The 22,523-nt window shown below is 40.8% G+C and overlaps 3 protein-coding genes across 3 annotated transcripts in view; all 3 read right to left on the minus strand.

Moving 5' to 3' along the window:
• Positions 1–11,046: 11,046 nt before the first annotated feature.
• On the minus strand, positions 11,047–14,065 carry LOC127355371 (galactose-specific lectin nattectin-like). Its single transcript, XM_051386185.1, has 10 exons — positions 13,954–14,065; positions 13,786–13,855; positions 13,596–13,625; positions 13,457–13,501; positions 13,165–13,236; positions 13,025–13,057; positions 12,841–12,932; positions 12,455–12,580; positions 12,227–12,326; positions 11,047–11,356 (listed from the first exon to the last, which is right to left on the minus strand). The coding sequence occupies exons 2-10, from the start codon at positions 13,832–13,834 to the stop codon at positions 11,286–11,288; spliced, it is 618 nt and encodes a 205-aa protein (XP_051242145.1). The 5' UTR covers positions 13,835–13,855; positions 13,954–14,065; the 3' UTR covers positions 11,047–11,285.
• A 932-nt stretch (positions 14,066–14,997) lies between these two features.
• Positions 14,998–22,523, minus strand: part of LOC127355362 (uncharacterized) — a 126,389-nt gene continuing 118,863 nt past the window's right edge. Inside the window, exon 7 of the mRNA XM_051386174.1 lies at positions 14,998–15,013. The gene's annotated coding sequence lies outside the window, so the exon portion shown is untranslated. The remainder of the gene's footprint in view (positions 15,014–22,523) is intronic.
• LOC127355370 (ladderlectin-like) lies at positions 17,136–19,524 on the minus strand. Its single transcript, XM_051386184.1, has 10 exons — positions 19,408–19,524; positions 19,240–19,309; positions 19,050–19,079; positions 18,911–18,955; positions 18,619–18,690; positions 18,479–18,511; positions 18,295–18,386; positions 17,909–18,034; positions 17,691–17,790; positions 17,136–17,412 (listed from the first exon to the last, which is right to left on the minus strand). The coding sequence occupies exons 2-10, from the start codon at positions 19,286–19,288 to the stop codon at positions 17,342–17,344; spliced, it is 618 nt and encodes a 205-aa protein (XP_051242144.1). The 5' UTR covers positions 19,289–19,309; positions 19,408–19,524; the 3' UTR covers positions 17,136–17,341.

The following is a 22,523-nucleotide window of genomic DNA, read 5'->3' on the forward strand; positions in this document are numbered from 1 at the left end:
CATCAGCTCCCTGCTGTTTTTAAGTTTTCATCCATATTTAGCTCATTTTAAATTAAGAGTTTCTCGAAAATAATCAAAAGACAATGAAATGTGAATTATTGAGCATTTCCATTCATTGCTGTGGATGAATATGAGTTAATTGGTTAATGGAGATACACAGGTGGTGGAGCTAATTCTCCATTAGCAAATGCAGAGGACACAACGAGTTGAAAAACTTTATTGTCATTGCACATTGCAAGTACAGGTACTAGGCAACAAAATGCAGTTAGCATCTAACCAGAAGTGCAAAGCAGTGAAGTGCAGAGTAATGTGCATATTTACAAAAATATGTAAAAAAGTAATAATAACGTTATAGATAGATATATGAATATACTGGCAGGATATTTACATAATGAACAGCATTAACAGAATGAACGGAGTGAGATTGACATTATATACAGACAGCGAGATATGATTACACTATAGGTAGTTATGAATACACTATGGGTAGATATAAAAAAAACACAGAAAGAAAGACAAAAAAGTAACAAAATAAATAAATAAATAAACAGTAATGGAAACAGTTGTACTAAATCAATACTCTTGTACAGTTAGTTATTTCCAAAATATCTTTTTAATCCTTTAAAAGTTCTATATGTGATTTTTTTGAAGCATTTTATGTTTTGTATGATTGTGATTGTGTTGTGCATTGATACAGACGACCACCCACCTAGAGCCGAAGGATCTGTCCTAGGTTTCTGCCTTTTAACAGGCAGTTTTTCCTTGCCCTTGTCTCCAAGGTCTTGCTCATGGTGGTACTGTTGGGTCTCTGTAAATAATGTTATAAAGAGTTCGGTCTAGACTTGCTCTATTTGAAAAGTGTCCTGAGATAACTTCTGTTATGAATTGGCGCTATACAAATAAAATTGAATTGAAATTGAATTGATAACTTTTAATTGCCAACGTGTGAACGGGTTGTAATGTAACTTAAAAGACGAGACTTTCTCTGTTTCTATGTAAGGATATTTTTCTGCAAAAATCCAAAGATGCCTGCTCCCTAGTGTCTCTTCTCTGATAGTGTGCAACACTAGCTGATGTTAGCTCATAAATGGAGCCCACTAACATCTGCAAACAACACCCGCTGCAAAGTCCAACACAAAGTCAAAGCTGCAATGGTTGAAATATATCGTAATAACTTGTTTGCTAACAAGAATTGCTAGCTTGCTAACGTAGCAAAATTCTGTCATCTGTCATCCAGACTCCCAGGAATGATCGTTGGTTGCTTTGTGGTGTTGGCTGATGGGGTGATTTGTAAACAGCAAGCTAGTAAGTGGCATGGAGTCAATGATCCAAATAACAATCATAGCTTTGTGATGAGCGCCCCACAATACTCCAGCCTAAGTCCGTTTGTACAGCATAGGGTTCCTCATCTCCTCCTAGAATAACCTGCCTTGGTGCCATAGCTCTAGAGCAGTTGTAGCCTATCAGGAGCCCTATTTCACAGTCCTTCAGTTGTTGGATTTCTTCTGCTATTTCCCTGAGGTGACTCCATTGCTTAGCCATCTCACAAGTGGGAATATGAGCACGGTTTACAGGTATGTAGTCCTTTGTGTAGGCAACTGGGAGATCAACCTGAATGGCAGAACTGTATCCCCTTACACGGAGGCCAAAAACACTCTCACTTGAGAGAACTGTGTTCATTCCAGTCATGGTTGTCAGCTTCAACTTCACTGGATACTTGTCAGCATTTAGACTGTCACTCACTTCTCGGTCGATGAATGTCGTATCGCTTTGAGTGTCAAGTAGAGCGTAGACAAGTTTCTCAGCAGTTGGGTTGTTTTTGGAAGACACCCACACTGGCATCACCATCGATGTGTAGGATGAGCCTTCGCCTGCAACACTGAGCGACGTTGCAGCAGCCCTTTGATTTGTCCCTGCTTCGGATGAAGACTTTTCCTTCCCATAGTTGTAATTGTGGAGGACTGTCGGATGTTTTCCTTTACAGTTGTCGCAGAAGTGACGATGACGTCTTTTGCGCTGTGGCCGAATTTTAGGCATCCATAGCAGAGTTTCTTCTCCTTTACATAGTTACGTCGCTCTACCAACATCAACATCTCTGTAAACTTGGGACACGCATGAAGCTGGTGTCTATTATCTTGACAAAGAATACATGGAGTCTTAACCTTTCTCTGCTCTGACCCTTTGTTCATGATGTCTGTAGCTGCTTGAGTGGTGAAAACACTGGCCTTGTTTCTCTTTGTGTCTCTGAGATTTCTCTTCTCAGCGTTAGAGTCTGATGAGCGAAGAGCGTAAAGAGACGTAATTGGATTGCAGGCAATCTCAGCTTCAGTTGACACATATATTGCAAAGTCCTTGAAACTTGGGAATTCTTGCCTATCGTTCAGGCTTTGTGTGACTTGTCGGTTCCAGCGTGAAGCTGCCCAGTCTGGTAGTTTATGGACAAGCTTCTGGTTCTCCTCGCAGTCGCTTAATATGTCGAGACCCTTGACATGAGGCATGGCATCTTGACAGGCATTCAGAAAATCAGAGAAGTTTCTGAGTCCCTCTGCATCTTTAGGTTGTATCCTTGGCCAATTGGTGAGCTTCTCTCTGAATGCTCTCTGAATGGCAAATGGCTGGCCAAAGCGTCGAGTGAGCTTGTTCCAGGCATCCTGGTAGGCTTCAAAGTTTTTCAGCTGGAGTAATAGCTCTTTGGTCAATGAGCGAGGAAAACGCTGACTTCCATTCAGTGAATCGTATTGGATCACCATCGAAGACGAATGGCTCTGGAACAGGGAGTCTATTCAAGGCTATGCTGTCTTGAAAGACCTGAGCAAGAGAGGAAACGTCTTTATGAGAGGGTGTTGCAACATGGGATAGCGGGACGGCAGTTACAGGCATGTTCTTTGCTTCCTTATCCTTTTCAATGTTGATGCAGTCAGCAGCTTCATGTTCTGTCTCTTTATTATACACCTTCAGCTTGGCCTTAGCTGCTCGCACTTCCTTCTCTGCCTGCAATCGCTCCAACTTGTGCTTTTGTGCCTCTAGAGCTATCCTCTGTTGTTCCTATAACTCTCGAATCACTTCCCTTTGTCTTTCTTTGGCTACCATCATCTCATAATTGGTTTCCTTCACTGCTAGTTCTGCTGCTGCATCCGCACGCTTGGCCGCCATAGACAAAGTCATGGAGTGATGGTCAGACTTGCTGTGACTTGTCAATGACGCAGCGGATCCAAAGACAGACTTTGCATAGTCACGGTGGAGCAGTTCATGAAGGTGGTGTCTTTCTTGCTCCTCATTAAACTCAACTTCATCATCTATTGCTCTGTTGTGGGCAATGATAATGATTTCTGTGGTGACTGATTCACAGGTATCGACTCGTCGTCTGACATCAGTGGAAGGTGTGGCGAGATCTCGCATTTCAAAATACATGTTCATTATGTCTTCCTTACTTTTCTTAAGTTCTTCAATGAGAGGCCAGAGCTCACCATCTGGCATGTAGGACTTCAGTTGATCTCTTGCTTTGCGTATGCTGAGTTTCCATTGCTCGTACATGGAGAGCAGCCTTTTCTCCCTTTTCTTGGCCTCCTCCACTTGTAGTGCACAAATCTTCTCTGTAGATTTCCGTGCACGTTCAGAGCGTCGAGGACGTAACCTGACTTTGACATTATCAACTCAAAACTCAGAATTATTAAGCCAGAAGAAAGCCCCTAAGCAGATACGATCAAACTCTTTCAATAAGCAGCATAAACATAGAATATCAGAAGCTCAGCACAAAAATAACTAGCACAGTTACATTAATGTGCAGACACTCAAATAACTGTAAACGTTCAGGTAAGTACCATGATAAACACAATTTTCAGACAGCATGAAATGTAGAGTTCAAAAAATGTGAAATGTCCTTAATTATAGAGTCCACATGAATGTGTCCGTGTGTATAAAACGTATAAACAGTTCTGCCTTTGTTGTAGATGAGCAGGTGAGTATTAAATATTCCCTGGTTCAATTCAATTCAATTCAATTTTATTTGTATAGCGCCAATTCATAACAGAAGTTATCTCAGGACACTTTTCAAATAGAGTAGGTCTAGACCGAACTCTTTATTACATTATTTACAGAGACCCAACAGTACCACCATGAGCAAGCACTTGGCGACAAGGGCAAGGAAAAACTGCCTGTTAAAAGGCAGAAACCTAGGACAGATCCTTCGGCTCTAGGTGGGTGGTCGTCTGTCTCGACCAGTTGGGGTGAGAGAAAGAGAGAGAGCCAGAGAGAGAGAGAGAGAGAGAGAGAGAGAGAGACAGACAGACAGACAGACAGACAGGTGCACAGCAACAACAGTATTGGCAATGGCAATCTAGCAGGACCATGGCAGGAGCCTCCACCAGGATCGATAAGAACCTGTGAGACGAGAAAGCACAAGAACTCCGGGGAAGAAGTGAAGTTAGTAACATGCATTAATGGGACATGAATGAGGGCAGAAAGAGAGAGGAAGAGAGGAGCTCAGTGCACCATGGGAAATCCCCCGATAGTCTAGGCCTATAGCAGCATAACTAAGGGATGGTTCAGGACTCACCTGATCCAGCCCTAACTATAAGCTTTATCAAAGAGGAATGTCTTAAGCCTACTCTTGAATGTGGTGATGGTGTCTGCCTCCCGAACCACAACTGGAAGCTGGTTCCACAGGAGAGGAGCTTGGTAACTGAAGGCTCTGGCTCCTATTCTACTTTTAGAGACTATAGGAACCACAAGTAGCCCAGCATTCAGGGAGGGGTAATAGGGTACTATGAGCTCTTTAAGATATGAAGGGGCCTGACCATGAAGAGCTTTATAGGTGAGGAGGAGGATTTTAAATTATATTCTATATTTTACAGGGAGCCAATGCAGAGAAGCTAGTACAGGAGAGATGTGATCTCTTTTTCTAGTTCCTGTCAGTACTCGTGCTGCAGCGTTCTGAATTAATTGGAGCGTTTTAATGGACTTATTGGGGCAACCTGATAATAAAGAGTTGCAGTAATCCAGCCTTGAAGTAACAAATGCATGGATTAGTTATTCTGCATCTGTCTGTGATAGTATGTGTCTAATTTTTCTAATATTACGTAAATGAAAGAAGGCAGTCCTAGAGGTCTGCTTCATGTGGGAGTTAAATGACAAATCCTGATCAAAGATAACTCCAAGATTCCTGACAGTGGTGCTAGAGGCCAAGGTAATGCCATCTAGAGTAACTATATATGGTTCAGTTTAAGAAGCTGTTCATGTGTTGCTCACCTTATTGGCAGTACCGTAGACCGTATAATATGGGGTAATACTCATAGTTCTGCGTCAATGAATGTAACTGTACTTGACCATTGCACCGAATCCACGAGACCGCTGCCTGGATTGCCGTAGTGGATCATGCGTTGATATGCAGGAACATGTGCTGCTCGATGAATCCATGTGAACAGCATGGGGTGATGTAGCAGCAGCAGCAGGCATGCAGTGAAGACCCTCCGTCGTGGCCCGTCATGGAGGCAACAAGTCGTCAAATCGATGTGGGTCAAGCTCTTACTGTAGCGAACCCCAGCCAGACAATGGTGAAGCTTACAGATGTTTCAGAAGCCTGGGGCGGCTGGGGCTCAGGGGCAGAGCAGGCCCTCCCCCAAACAAAAGGGGGGGGGGTGCCCCCCCCCCCTGGTGGCCCCCCCCCCAAAAATCCCCCAGAAAAAAAAAAAACACCCCAAAACTCCCCCCGCCCCCCGGCGGGGGGGGGGTGTGTTTTAATGTTTGTTTTTTTTCGATGGACTACCCCCCCCCTTTTGGAAAGAAGGGAAAAAGGAAAGTAAAAAAAAAAAGTTTTAAGAAAAAAAAAAAAAAAAAAAACTTTATTTATGTTCAGCCGTCAGCCTTATTTTGAGCATAAATATTCTTTCCTTCACACCTTTCTTCATAAACACCGTAAGACAGGACAGATAAATAACATAAATTAGCTCTTACACATATACAATTATTACCTGAAGCTAACATTTGCATGGCTGTACAGCAACAACACATTTAAACACATTTTAACTAAAATAAAGTCATAAAACAAATTAAAACACACAATACCTTGTTCCCATTCCAGCTAGGCGCTTATTAATTACTACAAATCGTTTATCTTGCAGAGCAACCCTGTAACCTGGTTTCCTTCCTTCATCACATGAACTCTCTGACCTTTCCGTGTGATGTCAAGTTACCTACTGTGCAATTCAAACTTCCTGCGTCAAAATAAAAGACCCATGACAACAAAAGACACTATCAAAATAAAAGCATGGAGAAAGTGGTTATTTTAACAGACCTTCATAAGAATCATTTACAGTGATGTCCTTAAAATCATTCCACCCCCACAGCCTGTGACAAAGCACCATGTAGAGATCTTGAATGAGGTGTGTGCCAGACTTTCAGGATAAATGCAAATAAGGAAGATGCACCTTGACAAGACAGGAGGAGAGGAGAGGAGAAGACAAAAGAGGAGTGGAAGGAGAACAAGGGGAGAGAAGAGGGAAGGAAACAAGGGAGAGGAGGCATGAGGAGGGTGATTAAGTCAAAGGATGGGTGACAAAAGGAAATTAAAGGAAAGTACAGAGGATGAAAGGTGATAAGAAGAAATGAATATTGAAATGAAGGCACACAAAGGAGGAGGAAGAAGGAAACAATGAGAGTAAAGGATGAGAAAAGAATAGAGGCAGGAAAGACAGGAGGACTGTCCCACCCATCGTTTACTGTTTGATATGTTTGGTCAGTTCACAAGGTTAAGTGCATGTGCACAGACACAAGGTGTGTTTTAGTAAACCTCTCTCTGAGGCCTTGTAACTTTTGTTAGGCCAGAGGCTTGTCTCTGCATGCAAACAGACAGACAGACAGACACACACACACACACACACACACACACACACACACACACACACACACACACACACACTGTTACTGTTATACTTTCCTGTAGTTTGGTTATTAAAATTCAAAACTTCAGTTACAATGTATATCTATTGTGAATTGTGTGAATGTGTATGGATGATTAGTTTCTGTTCGATGGACTTCACCATCGCTGAGTGAATGTGTGTGAAAGGGTGAATGTGCCATGTAGTGTAAAAGCGCTTTGAGTGGTCGGAAGACTAGAAAGGCACTGTTATATTGGGAGTTATATTTGTCCCTTCAACCCCATTACCCTCTTCAACCCTGTTACCCTACTACATCATTTTAATAAACTATTTTAAATATGTTTATGAAAAAGTAATTAAATATTTGTTGAAATCTGTATGAAGGAGGAAACATAAGAATATACATTTTAGTTCAAATTCTGAATTTACATCTTTGATCAAAATTGAGGATGTCACTGTCACAAAATGTGCCCATTTCAGTTTTCATGGAGAAAAAGTGTGAGATTTTATGTAATTTTTATATTTGCAATTATTGAATTAGTGTGAGGGACATCTGATTAATAGACAAATTATAATTTCATTACAAATACATTTTATAATCATATTCAGATACTTCCATTAGTGTCTGTAAAGGGGTTGAAGACTAATATTGCCCACACCATAAAATAAGGACCAATAACAGTAGAGATTTGATGCCTGAGATGGGAATTTATATTTTTCTGGAAGTTGAATATGTAGTAAGTTATGGGGTGTTCAGAAAGTCATACATTTTGGCCGCATGCCGTACCGCATTCGTGGAATGATCCAGTAACAACTGGGCAGTTCATTGATAACTCTATCTATCTTGGCTACGCAAGAACAGTAAACAAGTTACAAAAAAAAACCAGATAAACATGACAAGAACATTACTATGGCTAACATACATAACCAGTGTTTCTCAGTTACTCTGTGGTTAATGGATAAGGACATGTATATGACTGTATGTATACTGTATATAATGAATGTGTCCTAAGCTAGTGTTTGCATTAGTGATCTTATCAAAATACCACCAAGGAGTTGATCCAGGTGTATTTGCAAACAGTGTGTCAAATCCAAATTTGGTTTGTTTTTCAGCTAATAATAGGTTGTCTGACTATTACTGAGGGTAAGAATACTGTAATGAGTTTATTGTGGTTACTAACAATTTTATGTTTGCCTATAGAACTGCATGAAAAATTAAGCTACGCTGGGTTAGCTTACTGTCAGTACAGGGATGGACCACTGGCATAAATATCGACGTGCAACCGGTGCAGCTGCACCGGGGCCCAGACTGTGTCCGGACTGTGTCGTCACGACCGTCAGCAAGCTCTTTTGTTCTTATGCCTTAAGTTTTTTTTAATTTGTGGCACAGGGCTGTAACACTCCTGGTAGCCAGAGGCAGAGTCACATTCAGAGTCAATGTCTGACTGAATATGACCATGTTCTGAACTGCGATCAGAGATGTTGAGTCATAATCTGAAAAGTCCACTCTCTGATCATAATGTTTGGGGTTCACATCTGAGTATGGCTTTCAACAGCTTCTACTTTGAGAATGCCTATCTCGACACAATTGGTGGACCCGGTGGTTGCGCTGGGTGTCCTTATACTGCAGTTTGTCACCTCCCATCGAGCTGTTGTGAGGGTGATTGTAAGATTGCTCGAGCGGCGAAGGCAGGAAGGAAGGGACCCTGAAACTGTTCAGTCAGTCCAATACAGTGAGGATCAGCTCGGCCCAAACCAAAGAAAACAACAAACTAACTAAAAATGAAAACAACTTAGGAAAAAGGTATCTAGAGGTATCAAAAAGAAAACCTCAACTATGCTCTGGTCTATATCCCCTTTTAAGCTTGGGCCCCTGGCAGCCAACAAACTGTGTGGCCTGCTCACCGACATCCTCAAAAGTAGTCTCTCCTGGAGAACCCTCAACTTCTGCTTATATGTGCTATAGCTCCTACTACCACAGGAAGCAGCAATTAAGAAAACAATTAACCTTTAGCATTCATTAATCTAATACCCAATAGTTAAGTGGTATAGATCAACAATAGAAATAACTCACTACACATATCAGGAGAGTAAAATAGATCCCAACTGTTCAAAATAATCAATCTCCCAAACGCCTCCTAAATCTCCCCCTCATCTATAGGACACTTGGCACATTCCCCCAGGAACCTGACCATTAAAGGAGTCCACCTGGGCAGGGACTGGTTTTCCAGTTCCTGGGTCCAAATCAGAAGAAGGCCAAGTGCAATCTAGAGGAGAGGTGAGAAATACACAAATTAATCAAATGGAATATTTTCTTAGGCTTCCTTCTAGAGCTAATGTAACTCAAACATAAACATAATACAATTTCCCTTATCATGTTTCAACCCAATATCTGTACTAATTAGCAAACCCAGACACCTGCCAGCTAGATGGTATGTAAAAAGTGGCTGAGGTGGACAAGCACTCTATGTTGTGTCTCATTTAAGTTACAAGTCAAGTGGCATCCTCATGACAGTTATATTTTGGGGCATTAGGTTTGTGTGACGCTTTAACATTTAAGCTGGCTGGTTCATTTGTTGAGTTGCTTGTTTTCCAAGCGACAACAGTTTCCCAAACCACCTGTGTTATCTTCCTAATGTCTGGCATTGAGGGTTTATCATGCTGTGTCCTGAGTACGACGTGTGTGCGTACACATGGATGCATGTTCCGCAAAAACAAGGATTTAAAGAAGGTGTTGTCTTCTAAACCTGGTGCATTCTTACAGTCTTCTTATAATCTCTGGGATTTTCATGTCTGGAATGTTTAATTAGGGAGGCTGCAACTATTGCTGAGATCTCATCAGCAGGAGAAGAGAACTCTTCTGTCAGGGCTTGACAGAGCTCAGTGTAGTCATTTCTGACGCTAGGAGGTTGAGACTGTATAAACCTGTGCACCGCTTTTGAGCTGGTCTTTCTTTCTCCCTCTGGATTGCATGGGGCAAGGATCGAACCGACAACGTTCTGATTAGTGGACAACCCGCTCTGCCTCTGAGCCACAGCCACCCCTGTGCCATGTCAGGGGGATCTAAGCTAATATTGTACCACCACTGGAGCACTCAGTTTGTGTTCATCGTACAGATTATATCGGGCTGCTTATTCAGCACAATTTGGTATAAGCAAGCGATAACTTAATGCTAACAGCCCACAATCGAAGCACATTTTACGCTACTGAAATCTTACTTACTTTAGTTTACTCCTCAAAAGGAAAGCGGTCTCTCAAAGTTTTATCATAGCTATTGTCTTGGCCCCCAAATGTAAAGTTTTAGTTGTACAACTAGCTACAACAGTGGAGCAGAATACAGTATTGGTGGCTCACCAGGTGCCAGTATCGATCTCAAAACATAACATTAACAGAAAGTACCAAAACCTCATTTACTTACAATTTCAAGTTAAAAAGGATGGTCAAAAGCAAAGTCTGTAATTTTCATGACCAGGAGACTCTGGGTTCAGTCCGTGTGTGTACGGCGACAATAGGGTGATAGGGTGACGATAGGGTGAAGTGTCAGAGCCAGGTTCAGAGTTCAGAGTAAAAGGTTCAGCGTTAATGTTACTGTAATGACACTTACAGTTTTGATTTAGAGAGACTTGGTTTTGACACTCAGTTTTTGTCTATTTGTCAGCTGAGAGTTAAATATAAGGGATTTTACTCTATCCAGAGTATAAATAACTCTGCTTTTGCTCAAATTTCACGTTAAGTTTCATGTTATTTAACATCAAAGAAAGGTAGACTATAAATCTGTATTTACTCGTGCTGCTGGATCATAGCTGGGCTATTGCGATTATCTGTAATGGACAGTTGCTATTAATATTTGCAGGCACGATTGTCGGAGGTACTAGTAGTTATGTTAAGCGTGTGTAAATACATTACAATTACAAGAGTAAGACCGTACAACAACACCTTTTAGTATAATGCAATACAGTTCAACAACAGAATCAACATGTTACACTTACATGCACCTTATTTCATCCAAAAAAAACTTGTTGGGTGATTTGTTCACTTTATAGTCTACAAACAAACCTTGGAGGAGATTTGTTGTTGTTTTCTTTCTTAGAGGGAGTATCAGTCTCCTTTCTTTCCTTCTGGCTTTTCTTATTCAGCAAGTTCTCTTCAACAAAACGTTTACCGCACATGGTCCCATTTTATGTCTTTATTATTGAAAAGCAACAACAAACGCTATTACACAAGTTTATTTGACACTGATCTATAGACAGAAGACAAAACAATAAGAGAGATCATTTCTATAATAATAGAGATTTCATCTTTATAATCAGGAATACACAATGGAACATATGGATTTTGTAAAACTGTACAACAAAGTTGACAAACAAAGTATGGCAGCCCATCCATCACAAGACCCCAGATGTTACCGTGTTAACAACTGAATGGACTTTTAGAGCAGATGAAGCGATGGGAAGTGCTACACGGGGTGTTGACCCAGCCACCTGAAATTTGAAAGAAACCAAAACTTTAACTGAAACCAGGGTGAAGTTCACTGTGAATTGTAATATAGAAGAAAGGAGGAACCTGATATTAGGAAGTTGACTAAAAAATGACCTCTTTGTCAGATTAAAAGCTGGCCTACCCTGATATAGCAGTGAAGGTGAGCTAGTTAGCATAACAGCTTTCCTGGTTCTAGGCCATGAAATACTGAAATACTGTGTGATTTATTGTGTTAGGCTATATAAATAAAACTGACTTGACTTGATATTAATGTTCACCCACTTTTAAAACAACTGAGCAGCACCTTTATGAGCGACATTGCTCGTTTTTTTATTAATCTAACATGTTAGCTACAACTACAATGCTGTGCCAATCCCAACCCACTTGTGTTCCTCCCATAAAAAGTGAAGATGAATGTCTGTTCCTTTGGAGGGAACATCAGGACCTGAAGCAGCAGCTACAAAGTTAGCTGAAATAGCTAGCTAGTAAAAGTGAGCCTTTTAGCCTCCATCTGCTAAATGGAGAAACATTTATTCATCATTATATTCTTGAGTAATATTTTAATTGAAGTGGCTATAGCTAAATTGTTATGTCCTTCAGTGTGATTAACTTCACTATTTACATGCCTATGAATGTCCTGTTTTAGGACACCCAGCCCTAAAACTAGTCAAGGCAATAACACCATGTGCTATAACCAAGAAATGATTCCCTACACACACAATATGTATTGTCTTAGCTAAATTCCATTCATTGGTCTGCAAAATCAGTATTTGTTGAATCCAATGCAGCTCTGCCTCCAAAAACCGTGTGTAATCAATTTAGTAAAAGCATAAACATATAATACTGTGAGCTTTGACAAACAAACTACTTACCGGCTGTGCGTAAGTAGAGGCAGGAGTTGCTACTGGTGGAGTACAGGCAATACCAGTTGGTGTAATAGAAACCTTCACGGTCAATCCACATCCAGCGGCCCTGAGAGACAAAGAGTGTAAGGAAGAATTGTCTTAGTCTCTTTATTTGCTCTTATATGAATCTGGTCTAGACGCCTTTGGACCAGGTCCTGGGCTTGACTGAGGTGGTTTTACTTCATAAATTCAGACCTGCAGGTTGAAGCCTCCCAGCCATGCGATGCTCTGACCAGCTGTTTGTGTGAGCTGCTGCAGGAAGCTGTACTCTCTGGGGTTGGTGGCTGAGGCCAGGTGGGCACCCAGGCTGTTGCAGTGCTCCTGTTGGACAGAGAATGATTATTAAACTTTTTAAAATGTTCCTTATGTTCTATGTGAACATAAAGATCATGGACTGACCTACTAACAGATACCATCACCATCCAGAGGCTTTAGCCATCCATGTAGTAGAACATGTCACATTCATCATGTACCCATGGTAAGTTCTGAAGTATCTTAACTGAACGAATAAAGTCTATCAGATGTTCACAAGCTAACTGTGGCTGAATGTTCATAATAACAGGATACAGACGTTACAGTACCTCAGCACTGTACCAGGACATGGGACTATTGATGAACTTGAAGCAGCGAGAGCCCTGGCTGAACCATCCGTCAGGACAGAAGTTATAACGGGCTACAGAGAGACAGAAGAGAGACAGCATGGACTTCACTTCAACTGAACACTTGATAATCATGAATGAACAGAAATAGTGATGTGGCTCTTACATTCAGGTGCTGCTGCCTCCTCAAACACATGTGCTGCACAAACACAGAGAAACACAGTCAACACAATGTACAGGTATAGCAGCTATGTATTATAAGATACTGCAATATTGTTAAGAGTGACATGTGTCCTTTCTGATTACCGTTTCTGGGAACAAGGACAGAATCTTCTGGCACAAATATTTCCTCATCTTTCATCATCTTGTCCTCCATCTCTGAAACATAAATGGCTTCATCAGACCTCTTTTTAGTTGAGAGTGTTTGACTGTACAGTAAATCACAACTGCACGTCATATTTATCTTCAATTAGTTATTCATATGAATTAATCCAAACAACGTAAAACAAGGAACTGGCCATCCTAAACTTCCTTTATCAATTCATTGAAGCCAAAACCTGGTTCTGTTGTTCTAACACACTGTAAAGAGGACACTAACCAGGTGCAGCACCCATCTGTTCCTTCGGAGCTTCCACTGCTGCTTCTGTGGATGAATCACATTAGTGTTGGTGTCAGATAGATACAGCTCTGACTATCTGTCTGTGTGTGAATGAAAGCAAAGGGACTTCAGTACTGACCTTTAGTCTGTTCTTGCTCTTCAACTGGAGCTGCAGAGAGAAACACAGCACCGTCAGTAACAGCAGTGCAATAGTGTCTTTACAACAGAGTGCACAAGCACCACACCATGGTAGAGGCTTGCTGGCTGACTCATGAGCACATGGATGATAGTGTGTGTGTTCTGTCTAAATGTTCTATGTTGAATCTGACCTGCAAATGCAGCACAGAGGAGAACAGAGAGGACCAGGACAGTCTTCATGGTGATGATCAACAGATTGTTCTGTGTGGAGAAAGAAGAACCACCAATAAACATACAGAGAGAGAGAGAGCAGAACCAGGAGCTCCACTGAGAGAAGAGAACTGCAGCAGGGGTCTTACCTGTCAGGTAAATGTGAGGTGATGATGTTCAGGTCTCAGCTGAGTGATGCAGTGATGACGGTAGGCCGCCCTGCTCTTTAAATACACACCTGAATATGCTGATGGTTGTTTTCTGTTTATTGGGGTTTTGATCAGAAGCGAAGTACAGTGAAGATTTAACCTGTATTCTGATTTATGACCATGCAGCTTGTAAACACTTTTCACAAACAACTTCCGTGGTGTGCAGGATGATGCCAGGTTACTGATTAGAAAGATGCTGGCAGACTTTGGATCTGCAGGTACAATGCGTGGGTTAAATGTGGGTTGGGAATGTTGTTTGGCTGTCTTTCACTCATAGACTGAAGAACTTGGCTGTAAATGATATCATCAGAATACAGTTCCAGTAAAAGTTGATGAAGATGCTGTTAATAAGTAAACGGAAGGCTTGAAAAGGAAACTTAGCCGATATGGTGTTTCACTTCCCTATTATCCCTGTCACCTTCCAGTAAAATAACAAATCGATCAAAACAGGCCACTTATCACCGCCTCAGTCAAGGAAGCAAGATCCATTTTAAGTCAGATCATAAGGAAATATGCTTTATTGGATGGTTTGTTAATGGTACATCGGGGAGTGTGAGCTCCATTTATGAAGACACATGACCTTATGTCATTCAATTCAATTCAGTTTCATTTGTATAGTGCCAATTTATAACAAAAGTTATCTCAGGACACGCTTTAAATAGAGCAGTTCTAGACCATACACCTTATAAAATGATTTACAGAGACCCAACAGTTCCCACCATGAGCAAGCACTTGGCGACAGCGACAAGGAACAACTTCCTTTTAAGAAGCAGAAACCTCGGACAGACCCCGGCTCTAGGTGGATGGTTGTCTGTCTCGACCAGTTGGGGTGAGAGAGAGAGAGAGAAGAGAGAGAGAGAGACAGAGAGACAGAGAGACAGAAAGACAGACAGAGGCAAAGACAGAAGGACAGGGACAGAGGCAAAGACAGAGGTGCACAGCAACAACAGTAGCAACAACTACACTAATAGTAGTGACTGATGGTGATGATGATGATGATGAACATTAAGAAGAAGATGACGACGATGACAACAGCCACAACGATGGGGGACAATGAGCAATGATAATAGTAATAATAGTAACTGTAATAATAATAATAATAATAATAATAATAATAACAATAATATCAGTAATATTAGCAATGGGAGTCAATCAGGATCATGGCCTGATGATAAGGAATTGCAGTAATCGAGCCTAGAAGTAACAAATTACAAATAACACTGTTGATTCTTCATATTACACAGGTGTGATTATGCCTTCTTTCAACAGTCTGCCTATTTCTTTGTGTACTTTCATGCACATAGCATATCTGATAGAACAGATTCGATGGTAGCTTTAATACCTTTCAGGCTGCCCAACTCCTCTTTGAATACATTCTCATGTTTTCTTAAAAGCTATTGTAGTGTTTTTTGTCTGTCTTTATGTGACGCACTGCTCCTTTTAACCACAAGGGGCAGATCTAACTTTTATGCTTGTATTTAACCCTGAGAAGTCCTGCTCCTATCACATTAACAGGGTTGTCCATATAGGTCTCCAAGAGTATTTTTACTGGCTTCAAACAAGGGCCTTTTGTGTCTTTCCATTTCTTTTGTAATGTGTGTATACCGTAAAACTTCTAATAATAGCCCGGGCGTTTATTTGCTTAAATCCCTGAACTCCCCCTGCCTTTATTGGGGACAGGCCTCTATTTGGGACAGGCCTTAATTCCTTTAGCACAAAACTAAACTAAACTAACTGCTGCTTCTCTTGAGTTTTGTTCAGCAAATTTGACAACTAACATGATTATTATGATCGCTTCAGAGGTTTTTTTCCATCTCTCTTGTTTACCATGTTACCGGTAATTCAGAATGAATTAACGCTATACTTTGGTGTTGATAGTTTTCGTAAAATATAGTGAAAGATTGAATTGTGGAGAATCTAATTGATCTGCACAATGTGCATTATGTACATATTGACAGGAGTTTAAACATTTATATTTCTATAGGAGATCAAAACAACTTAAAACTTGCTCAAGCAGGTGACCTGGTGGGTTTTAAGAGGTTTTATACATCAAGATAATTTCTATAAAATCCAGACCACGCCTCTATTGGAGACCTACGTTTATTTGTCAAAATGTGTAGCCACGCCGGGCTTTATAAAGAGACCTGCGTCTATTAGGGACCCTGCTTTTGTTGGAAGTTTTACGGTATATATATTGCTTGGACTTCCACTTTGCCTCTATTGCACTTTTTGGGAACAGCAAGATGAACTCTGCCTCTGTTCTTTCTTGTTCGGCAAGACTGTGAGCTGCTGGTAGCTTTTTATTTAGTATTTGTACTGCTGGAGTGCCAACATGTTTTCCCTACTGATTGACTCTCTCCCATTCTCAGCTAAAGACAATCTTTTTCCACCTAGCCAGAGACTACTAGCAAGCAAAACCTGCAGCGCTGGCTTCCTTCTTGCCATCAAATCCGCAAAAGATACTTTTGCTGTATCTTCTTGCTAGTTTATAGAATCCATTTATTACATTTTCTTGGTAGTACTGACCACACAATTCTTTTGCATTGGTCAAGTGCATTATTTATTTGTATCTCTTGATATTCTCTTGGCAATGAATATACTGAAAGCAATTTTTATTGATAGCATGACTAATAACACTATTAGCTATATGTTTAGTTTGTTTTCAGAAACCATATCATGAACTCAACCTTAATCATTTGAACACAATACTCTGCTTCCGTGTCATCATTGTTTCTCATTGGAGCCCCCAGGGTGAAACAGGCATATGTTAGACCATCACCTCCTCTGAATAATTCCCTATAGGTTCCTTATTTACCTTACAGGGGAAGAACAGGTTGAAACGCTTCAGTCTCCTTTTCCACTTCTAACCTTCATACTTTATTTATTCTGCTGCAAGGCGTTTTTTTATTTTCTGTGATTTATCACACCATTTAAAGCACACAAACCATGCGTCAAAGCATTCTGACATTCATATGTGGGACAATATTTGAACTGCTTTGATACAAGCCAAAGACTCAGAAGAAGGTTTCTTCCCTCTGTAATGACTCAAGTTACTCTTCAGACTACAGCTGGACTTCCACAACCACTTTTCAACCAAGCTCTTAAAGGAAGATCACACACTGTTCCATTCTCACAAGTCTTTATTTTGGAAAGGAGCCAACTGACACAGTCACTAACAAAGGTACTGAACACTTCACACTCATGAAAGCCTTTTAAAAATACACAATGGAAAATACAATAATTCAGCAAGACACACAACGAAGTTTATGAGCTGCTTTTAAACAGAGAAACAATACCAGCTGATCCATCCAGATGTTTAGCATGTATGTTAACAGCTGAATGGGTTCTTGGAGCAGATGAAGCGATAAGCAGAGCCACACTGGGTGTTACCCCATCCATCTGAAATTGAAAAAGAGGAAGAAAAACATTAACACTAGATTCCACATATCCCATAGGGTTAACTGCTAAAACCCTTATTTGCTTTTTTCCACAGAGAATTGAGTGAATCAGCAAAGTACAAGTCAAGATTGACTGTGAACTGCGTCACTTATCAAACATATAAAAACTTGTCCATGACATGAATATAGTTTCACATTATATCCTCTGTGAGAAACTGACAGTAGAAAATAATAGTGAAGGTTTAGCTGACGTAGCTGTCCAGCCAAACTCAGACTTACTGGAGATGCGTAAGTATACGCAGGGGTAGCTGCTGGAGGAGGAGGGCGAGTACCAGTTGGTGTAATAGAAACCTTCACGGTCAATCCACATCCAGCGGCCCTGAGAGACAAAGAGTGTGAGCAAGTGTTGTCTTAGTCTCTTCATTTGCTCTCATTTCCATCTTTGTGTAAGACTAGACCTGGACTGACTGAGGTGGTTTTACTTCATAAATTCAGACCTGCAGGTTGAAGCCTCCCAGCCATGCGATGCTCTGACCAGCTGTTTGTGTGAGCTGCTGCAGGAAGTTGTACTCTCTGGGGTTGGTGGCTGAGGCCAGGTGGGCACCCAGGCTGTTGCAGTGCTCCTGTTGGACAGAGAATGATTATTAAACTTTTTAAAATGTTCCTTATGTTCTATGTGAACATAAAGATCATGGACTGACCTACTAACAGATACCATCACCATCCAGAGGCTTTAGCCATCCATGTAGTAGAACATGTCACATTCATCATGTACCGATGGTAAGTTCTGAAGTATCTTAACTAAACGAATAAAGTCTATCAGATGTTCACAAGCTAACTGTGGCTGAATGTTCATAATAACAGGATACAGACGTTACAGTACCTCAGCACTGTACCAGGACATGGGACTATTGATGAACTTGAAGCAGCGAGAGCCCTGGCTGAACCATCCGTCAGGACAGAAGTTATAACGGGCTACAGAGAGACAGAAGAGAGACAGCATGGACTTCACTTCAACTGAACACTTGATAATCATGAATGAACAGAAATAGTGATGTGGCTCTTACATTCAGGTGCTGCTGCCTCCTCAAACACATGTGCTGCACAAACACAGAGAAACACAGTCAACACAATGTACAGGTATAGCAGCTATGTATTATAAGATACTGCAATATTGTTAAGAGTGACATGTGTCCTTTCTGATTACCGTTTCTGGGAACAAGGACAGAATCTTCTGGCACAAATATTTCCTCATCTTTCATCATCTTGTCCTCCATCTCTGAAACATAAATGGCTTCATCAGACCTCTTTTTAGTTGAGAGTGTTTGACTGTACAGTAAATCACAACTGCACGTCATATTTATCTTCAATTAGTTTTTCATATGAATTAATCCAAACAACGTAAAACAAGGAACTGGCCATCCTAAACTTCCTTTATCAATTCATTGAAGCCAAAACCTGGTTCTGTTGTTCTAACACACTGTAAAGAGGACACTAACCAGGTGCAGCACCCATCTGTTCCTTCGGAGCTTCCACTGCTGCTTCTGTGGATGAATCACATTAGTGTTGGTGTCAGATAGATACAGCTCTGACTATCTGTCTGTGTGTGAATGAAAGCAAAGGGACTTCAGTACTGACCTTTAGTCTGTTCTTGCTCTTCAACTGGAGCTGCAGAGAGAAACACAGCACCGTCAGTAACAGCAGTGCAATAGTGTCTTTACAACAGAGTGCACAAGCACCACACCATGGTAGAGGCTTGCTGGCTGACTCATGAGCACATGGATGATAGTGTGTGTGTTCTGTCTAAATGTTCTATGTTGAATCTGACCTGCAAATGCAGCACAGAGGAGAACAGAGAGGACCAGGACAGTCTTCATGGTGATGATCAACAGATTGTTCTGTGTGGAGAAAGAAGAACCACCAATAAACATACAGAGAGAGAGAGAGCAGAACCAGGAGCTCCACTGAGAGAAGAGAACTGCAGCAGGGGTCTTACCTGTCAGGTAAATGTGAGGTGATGTTGTTCAGGTCTCAGCTGAGTGATGCAGTGATGACGGGAGGCCACCCTGCTCTTTAAATACACACCTGAACCACAGCGGGTCACATCTATGTGGGCGTGTGGCTGGCAGAAAGTGCCGATGATAATGACTCATCTGTGTGCGGAAAGGTGATTGCAGCATGCACATAAGGATCTGAACTCTGATCTGTTTCCTGACAGCCCGTAAACAGTGTGCAAAAACCACTCTCTTGTTGTTGTGGATTCAGATCAGGCTAATGGTTTAAAAAAGATACGTTATTATTCCGGCAGCTGGGGCGCCAAAAAATACTATAAAAATATGTAAGAAGATAACTAACTCATAAAAATATAGTAATTTCCTTTCATTAAAATACCGTTTACAGCTTTAATTTACATAAATTCTTCATAATTGTAATGTTTTTGACTTTTTACACAAAAATAATGAAATTTGCTATAAATTCAGACAAACACTGCTGTAATACAAATAATCTGGCTTAAATGTCATCATCACTTTTACAGTGTAGTCATATGGGAAGAATATGTCCCTGTCAGTCTTATATTACCATACATGATATTATGGGAGCAATCTTACTGATACATTAACATTTTAATCTTCTAATTGTGGTATCTATCACTGTGTACATGCTGTAGTTGCTGTCACTGTTCCACTAGCTTCTGTAAATCAGTGTAATCTATTCCTGAAATGACTTTGGACAGAAGTGCCTTCCAAATGAATGCATTGCAGAGATGTTTGACATGTGAGTTGGAAATGATATTTGTTAGAGCTGAGGTATCATCATCGGGCAAAACGTCCATAATAACCTTTCAGAATATTGTCATTGAAATTGTCAAGTAGTCGCAAAGAAAACTAGACTTCTACATCTCCTCTTGGCTCTGTTTTCAGGCTTTGGAAAATCCAACTCTTGACGGGAGACGTTGGCCAATCACAGATCATTTCAGAGAGACGGCGTTCCTATTGGCTGTTATACAAATGCAGCTGGTTGATGAGTTTTCCCATACCTCCTTCTCCTAAAATGACACACAAAACAGGTGTGTGAACACGTCTCATACCGAGCTTCAGGTTCATTATGTTCAATCCCACAGTCCTCAGTTCAATTTCAATTCAATTCACTTTTATTTGTATAGCGCCAAATCATAAATGGGAAATCGACCTGAACTTGTATAGCGCCTTTCTAGTCCTCCGACCACTCAAAGCGCTTTTACACTACGTGCCACATTCACCCTTTCACACACATTCACTCAGTGATGGCAAAGCCCATCAAACAGAAACTAACATTCATACACACTTGGGGTTCAGTATCTTGCTCAGGGATACTTTGACATGTGGCACCAGGAGCCGGGGATCGAACCCACAACCTTCGGACTAAGGAACGACCCACTCATAACAAAAGTTATCTCAGGACACTTTTCAAATAGAGTAGGTCTAGATTGTATCAATTATAAAATTATCTACAGAGACCCAACAGTTCCCACCATGAGTAAGAACTTAGCGACAGCCGCAAGGAAAACAACCGTCTGCCTCGACTGGTTGCGCAGTTGAGTCCTTCTGCTGCTGAACACTCACATGCCGAGGATTCTTTCACTTGTTGAAAATACTTAACCAGACACAACAGGCTTTTAGTGTATAGCTTTAAGCTGAAACTGAAATGACACTCCGCAAATAAGTGATTGATGAGTTATTAACATTAGTTCTGCTCTCCCAAACTGTTTCGTCATAATGGTCAGTCCTTGAATAAAGCTTATCATGTGAGGCCATGTCATTCCTTCCCGTCAGTAGTTACATATGTAACTGTGTCCACATCTGAAGGATCAGGGTGGGATAAAGAAAGTCTAAAGTCTGTTTATTATTCCTGTATGTCTCCAGTAGATTATCCGATAGAAACACCTCATGTCACTGCCCCAAACAGGGAAGCAGGACTCCTACTTAATTATTATTACGCAATAATTATGATGTTTTATTGTCTGTTTCGTATGGGTATACAGCCATTTATGACTTTAAAGACTCTTTAAAGACTACGTAAATGGTTACTGGATGCTGGGAATGTTACTTTATGATCTGAATGCCCCGGGGTCACTGTGGAAAGAGATGGTCTTCTTTGCCAGTGTGTCTGTGGGAGTGCTGAGGTGCTGAAGATGAATATTCTCAGAACATACTCATTCATCATGTCTGTCTTTGGCCATGAATTTTCCTTCAAGTTGGTTTAAGAAGATAAAATCTTTGTTCTCATCCTTTCTGAGGTGTAATAAGAAATCTAAAATAAGCTTAACTTAATAACTTTGAATGCCAAGAAATACAGGTCAGATATTTACTAATATGTATTGTATAACAGCAGATACCCTATCGCATAGAGTTATGGTATAAGTCTGGCCCACCATAAAGTTTGATTTGGCCCGCCAGACAGAAAACGGAAAACAAATTAGTTATGAAAAATCAAGGTTCATGATATTGTATTTTAGGAGGTAAACATGCACTTCAAATATGTAGGATCTCAAATTTTTTATTGTTTTTCATAATTTAAGGTGGCTGGCAGAGTGACACTAGCAGGAAGTCAGTCAACTAGGGGAACTTGGGATTCCAGTACCATTTTTGCGTCATAACAAAACAATGTGGTTGCTTTTGTCCAGTGGCCTACCATTAAGTGTCACGACCTCTGACTATCTGAATATTGGTGGACCCAAATGCACGACTCTGGCATGGATGAAGTTGCAGGAAAAAATTATATTTATTTATCAAGAAAAGGTGCTCTCTAGGAGGATATCAAAAGGCAAACAAAAGTCAAACTTCAATTGACACATGAAATAACCCCTGGTATAGGCAGTTAGGAATGGCTGGAGTGGCCAGTTATTGCTGATCTTAGCAAAAAACAATCTTAGGTTATCCAAATCCTCCAGTAGAACTTGATAATGCAAGAATGAATTTCTCTTTTAGAATTGGTGGTGTTTCTACAGCAGTCCACAGCAGTGGTAACTAACCTTTTTGCTTAAGGGAGCCCTTATGTAACACTGAATAAATTGACACTAATGCACAATGAATCCAAACAGTGGACACAACAACTGCAGGAAGTTTGCATAAA

The sequence above is a fragment of the Dicentrarchus labrax genome, unplaced genomic scaffold (genome assembly GCF_905237075.1).
Source record: "Dicentrarchus labrax unplaced genomic scaffold, dlabrax2021, whole genome shotgun sequence".
NCBI classification, from domain to species: domain Eukaryota; kingdom Metazoa; phylum Chordata; class Actinopteri; family Moronidae; genus Dicentrarchus; species Dicentrarchus labrax.

Excerpts from the sequence above, each read along its gene's own strand:
- LOC127355371 (XM_051386185.1), bottom strand. The coding sequence starts at position 13,834 with ATGAAGACTGTCCTGGTCCTCTCTGTTCTCCTCTGTGCTGCATTTGCA. Across the intron at positions 13,502-13,595 it reads AGAGCAAGAACAGACTAAAG|AAGCAGCAGTGGAAGCTCCG; the intron begins GTCAGTACTGAA and ends ATTCATCCACAG. Across the intron at positions 12,327-12,454 it reads TGGGAGGCTTCAACCTGCAG|GGCCGCTGGATGTGGATTGA; the intron begins GTCTGAATTTAT and ends TTTGTCTCTCAG.
- LOC127355370 (XM_051386184.1), bottom strand. The coding sequence starts at position 19,288 with ATGAAGACTGTCCTGGTCCTCTCTGTTCTCCTCTGTGCTGCATTTGCA. Across the intron at positions 18,691-18,910 it reads ACAGATGGGTGCTGCACCTG|AGATGGAGGACAAGATGATG; the intron begins GTTAGTGTCCTC and ends TTTATGTTTCAG. Across the intron at positions 17,791-17,908 it reads TGGGAGGCTTCAACCTGCAG|GGCCGCTGGATGTGGATTGA; the intron begins GTCTGAATTTAT and ends TTTGTCTCTCAG.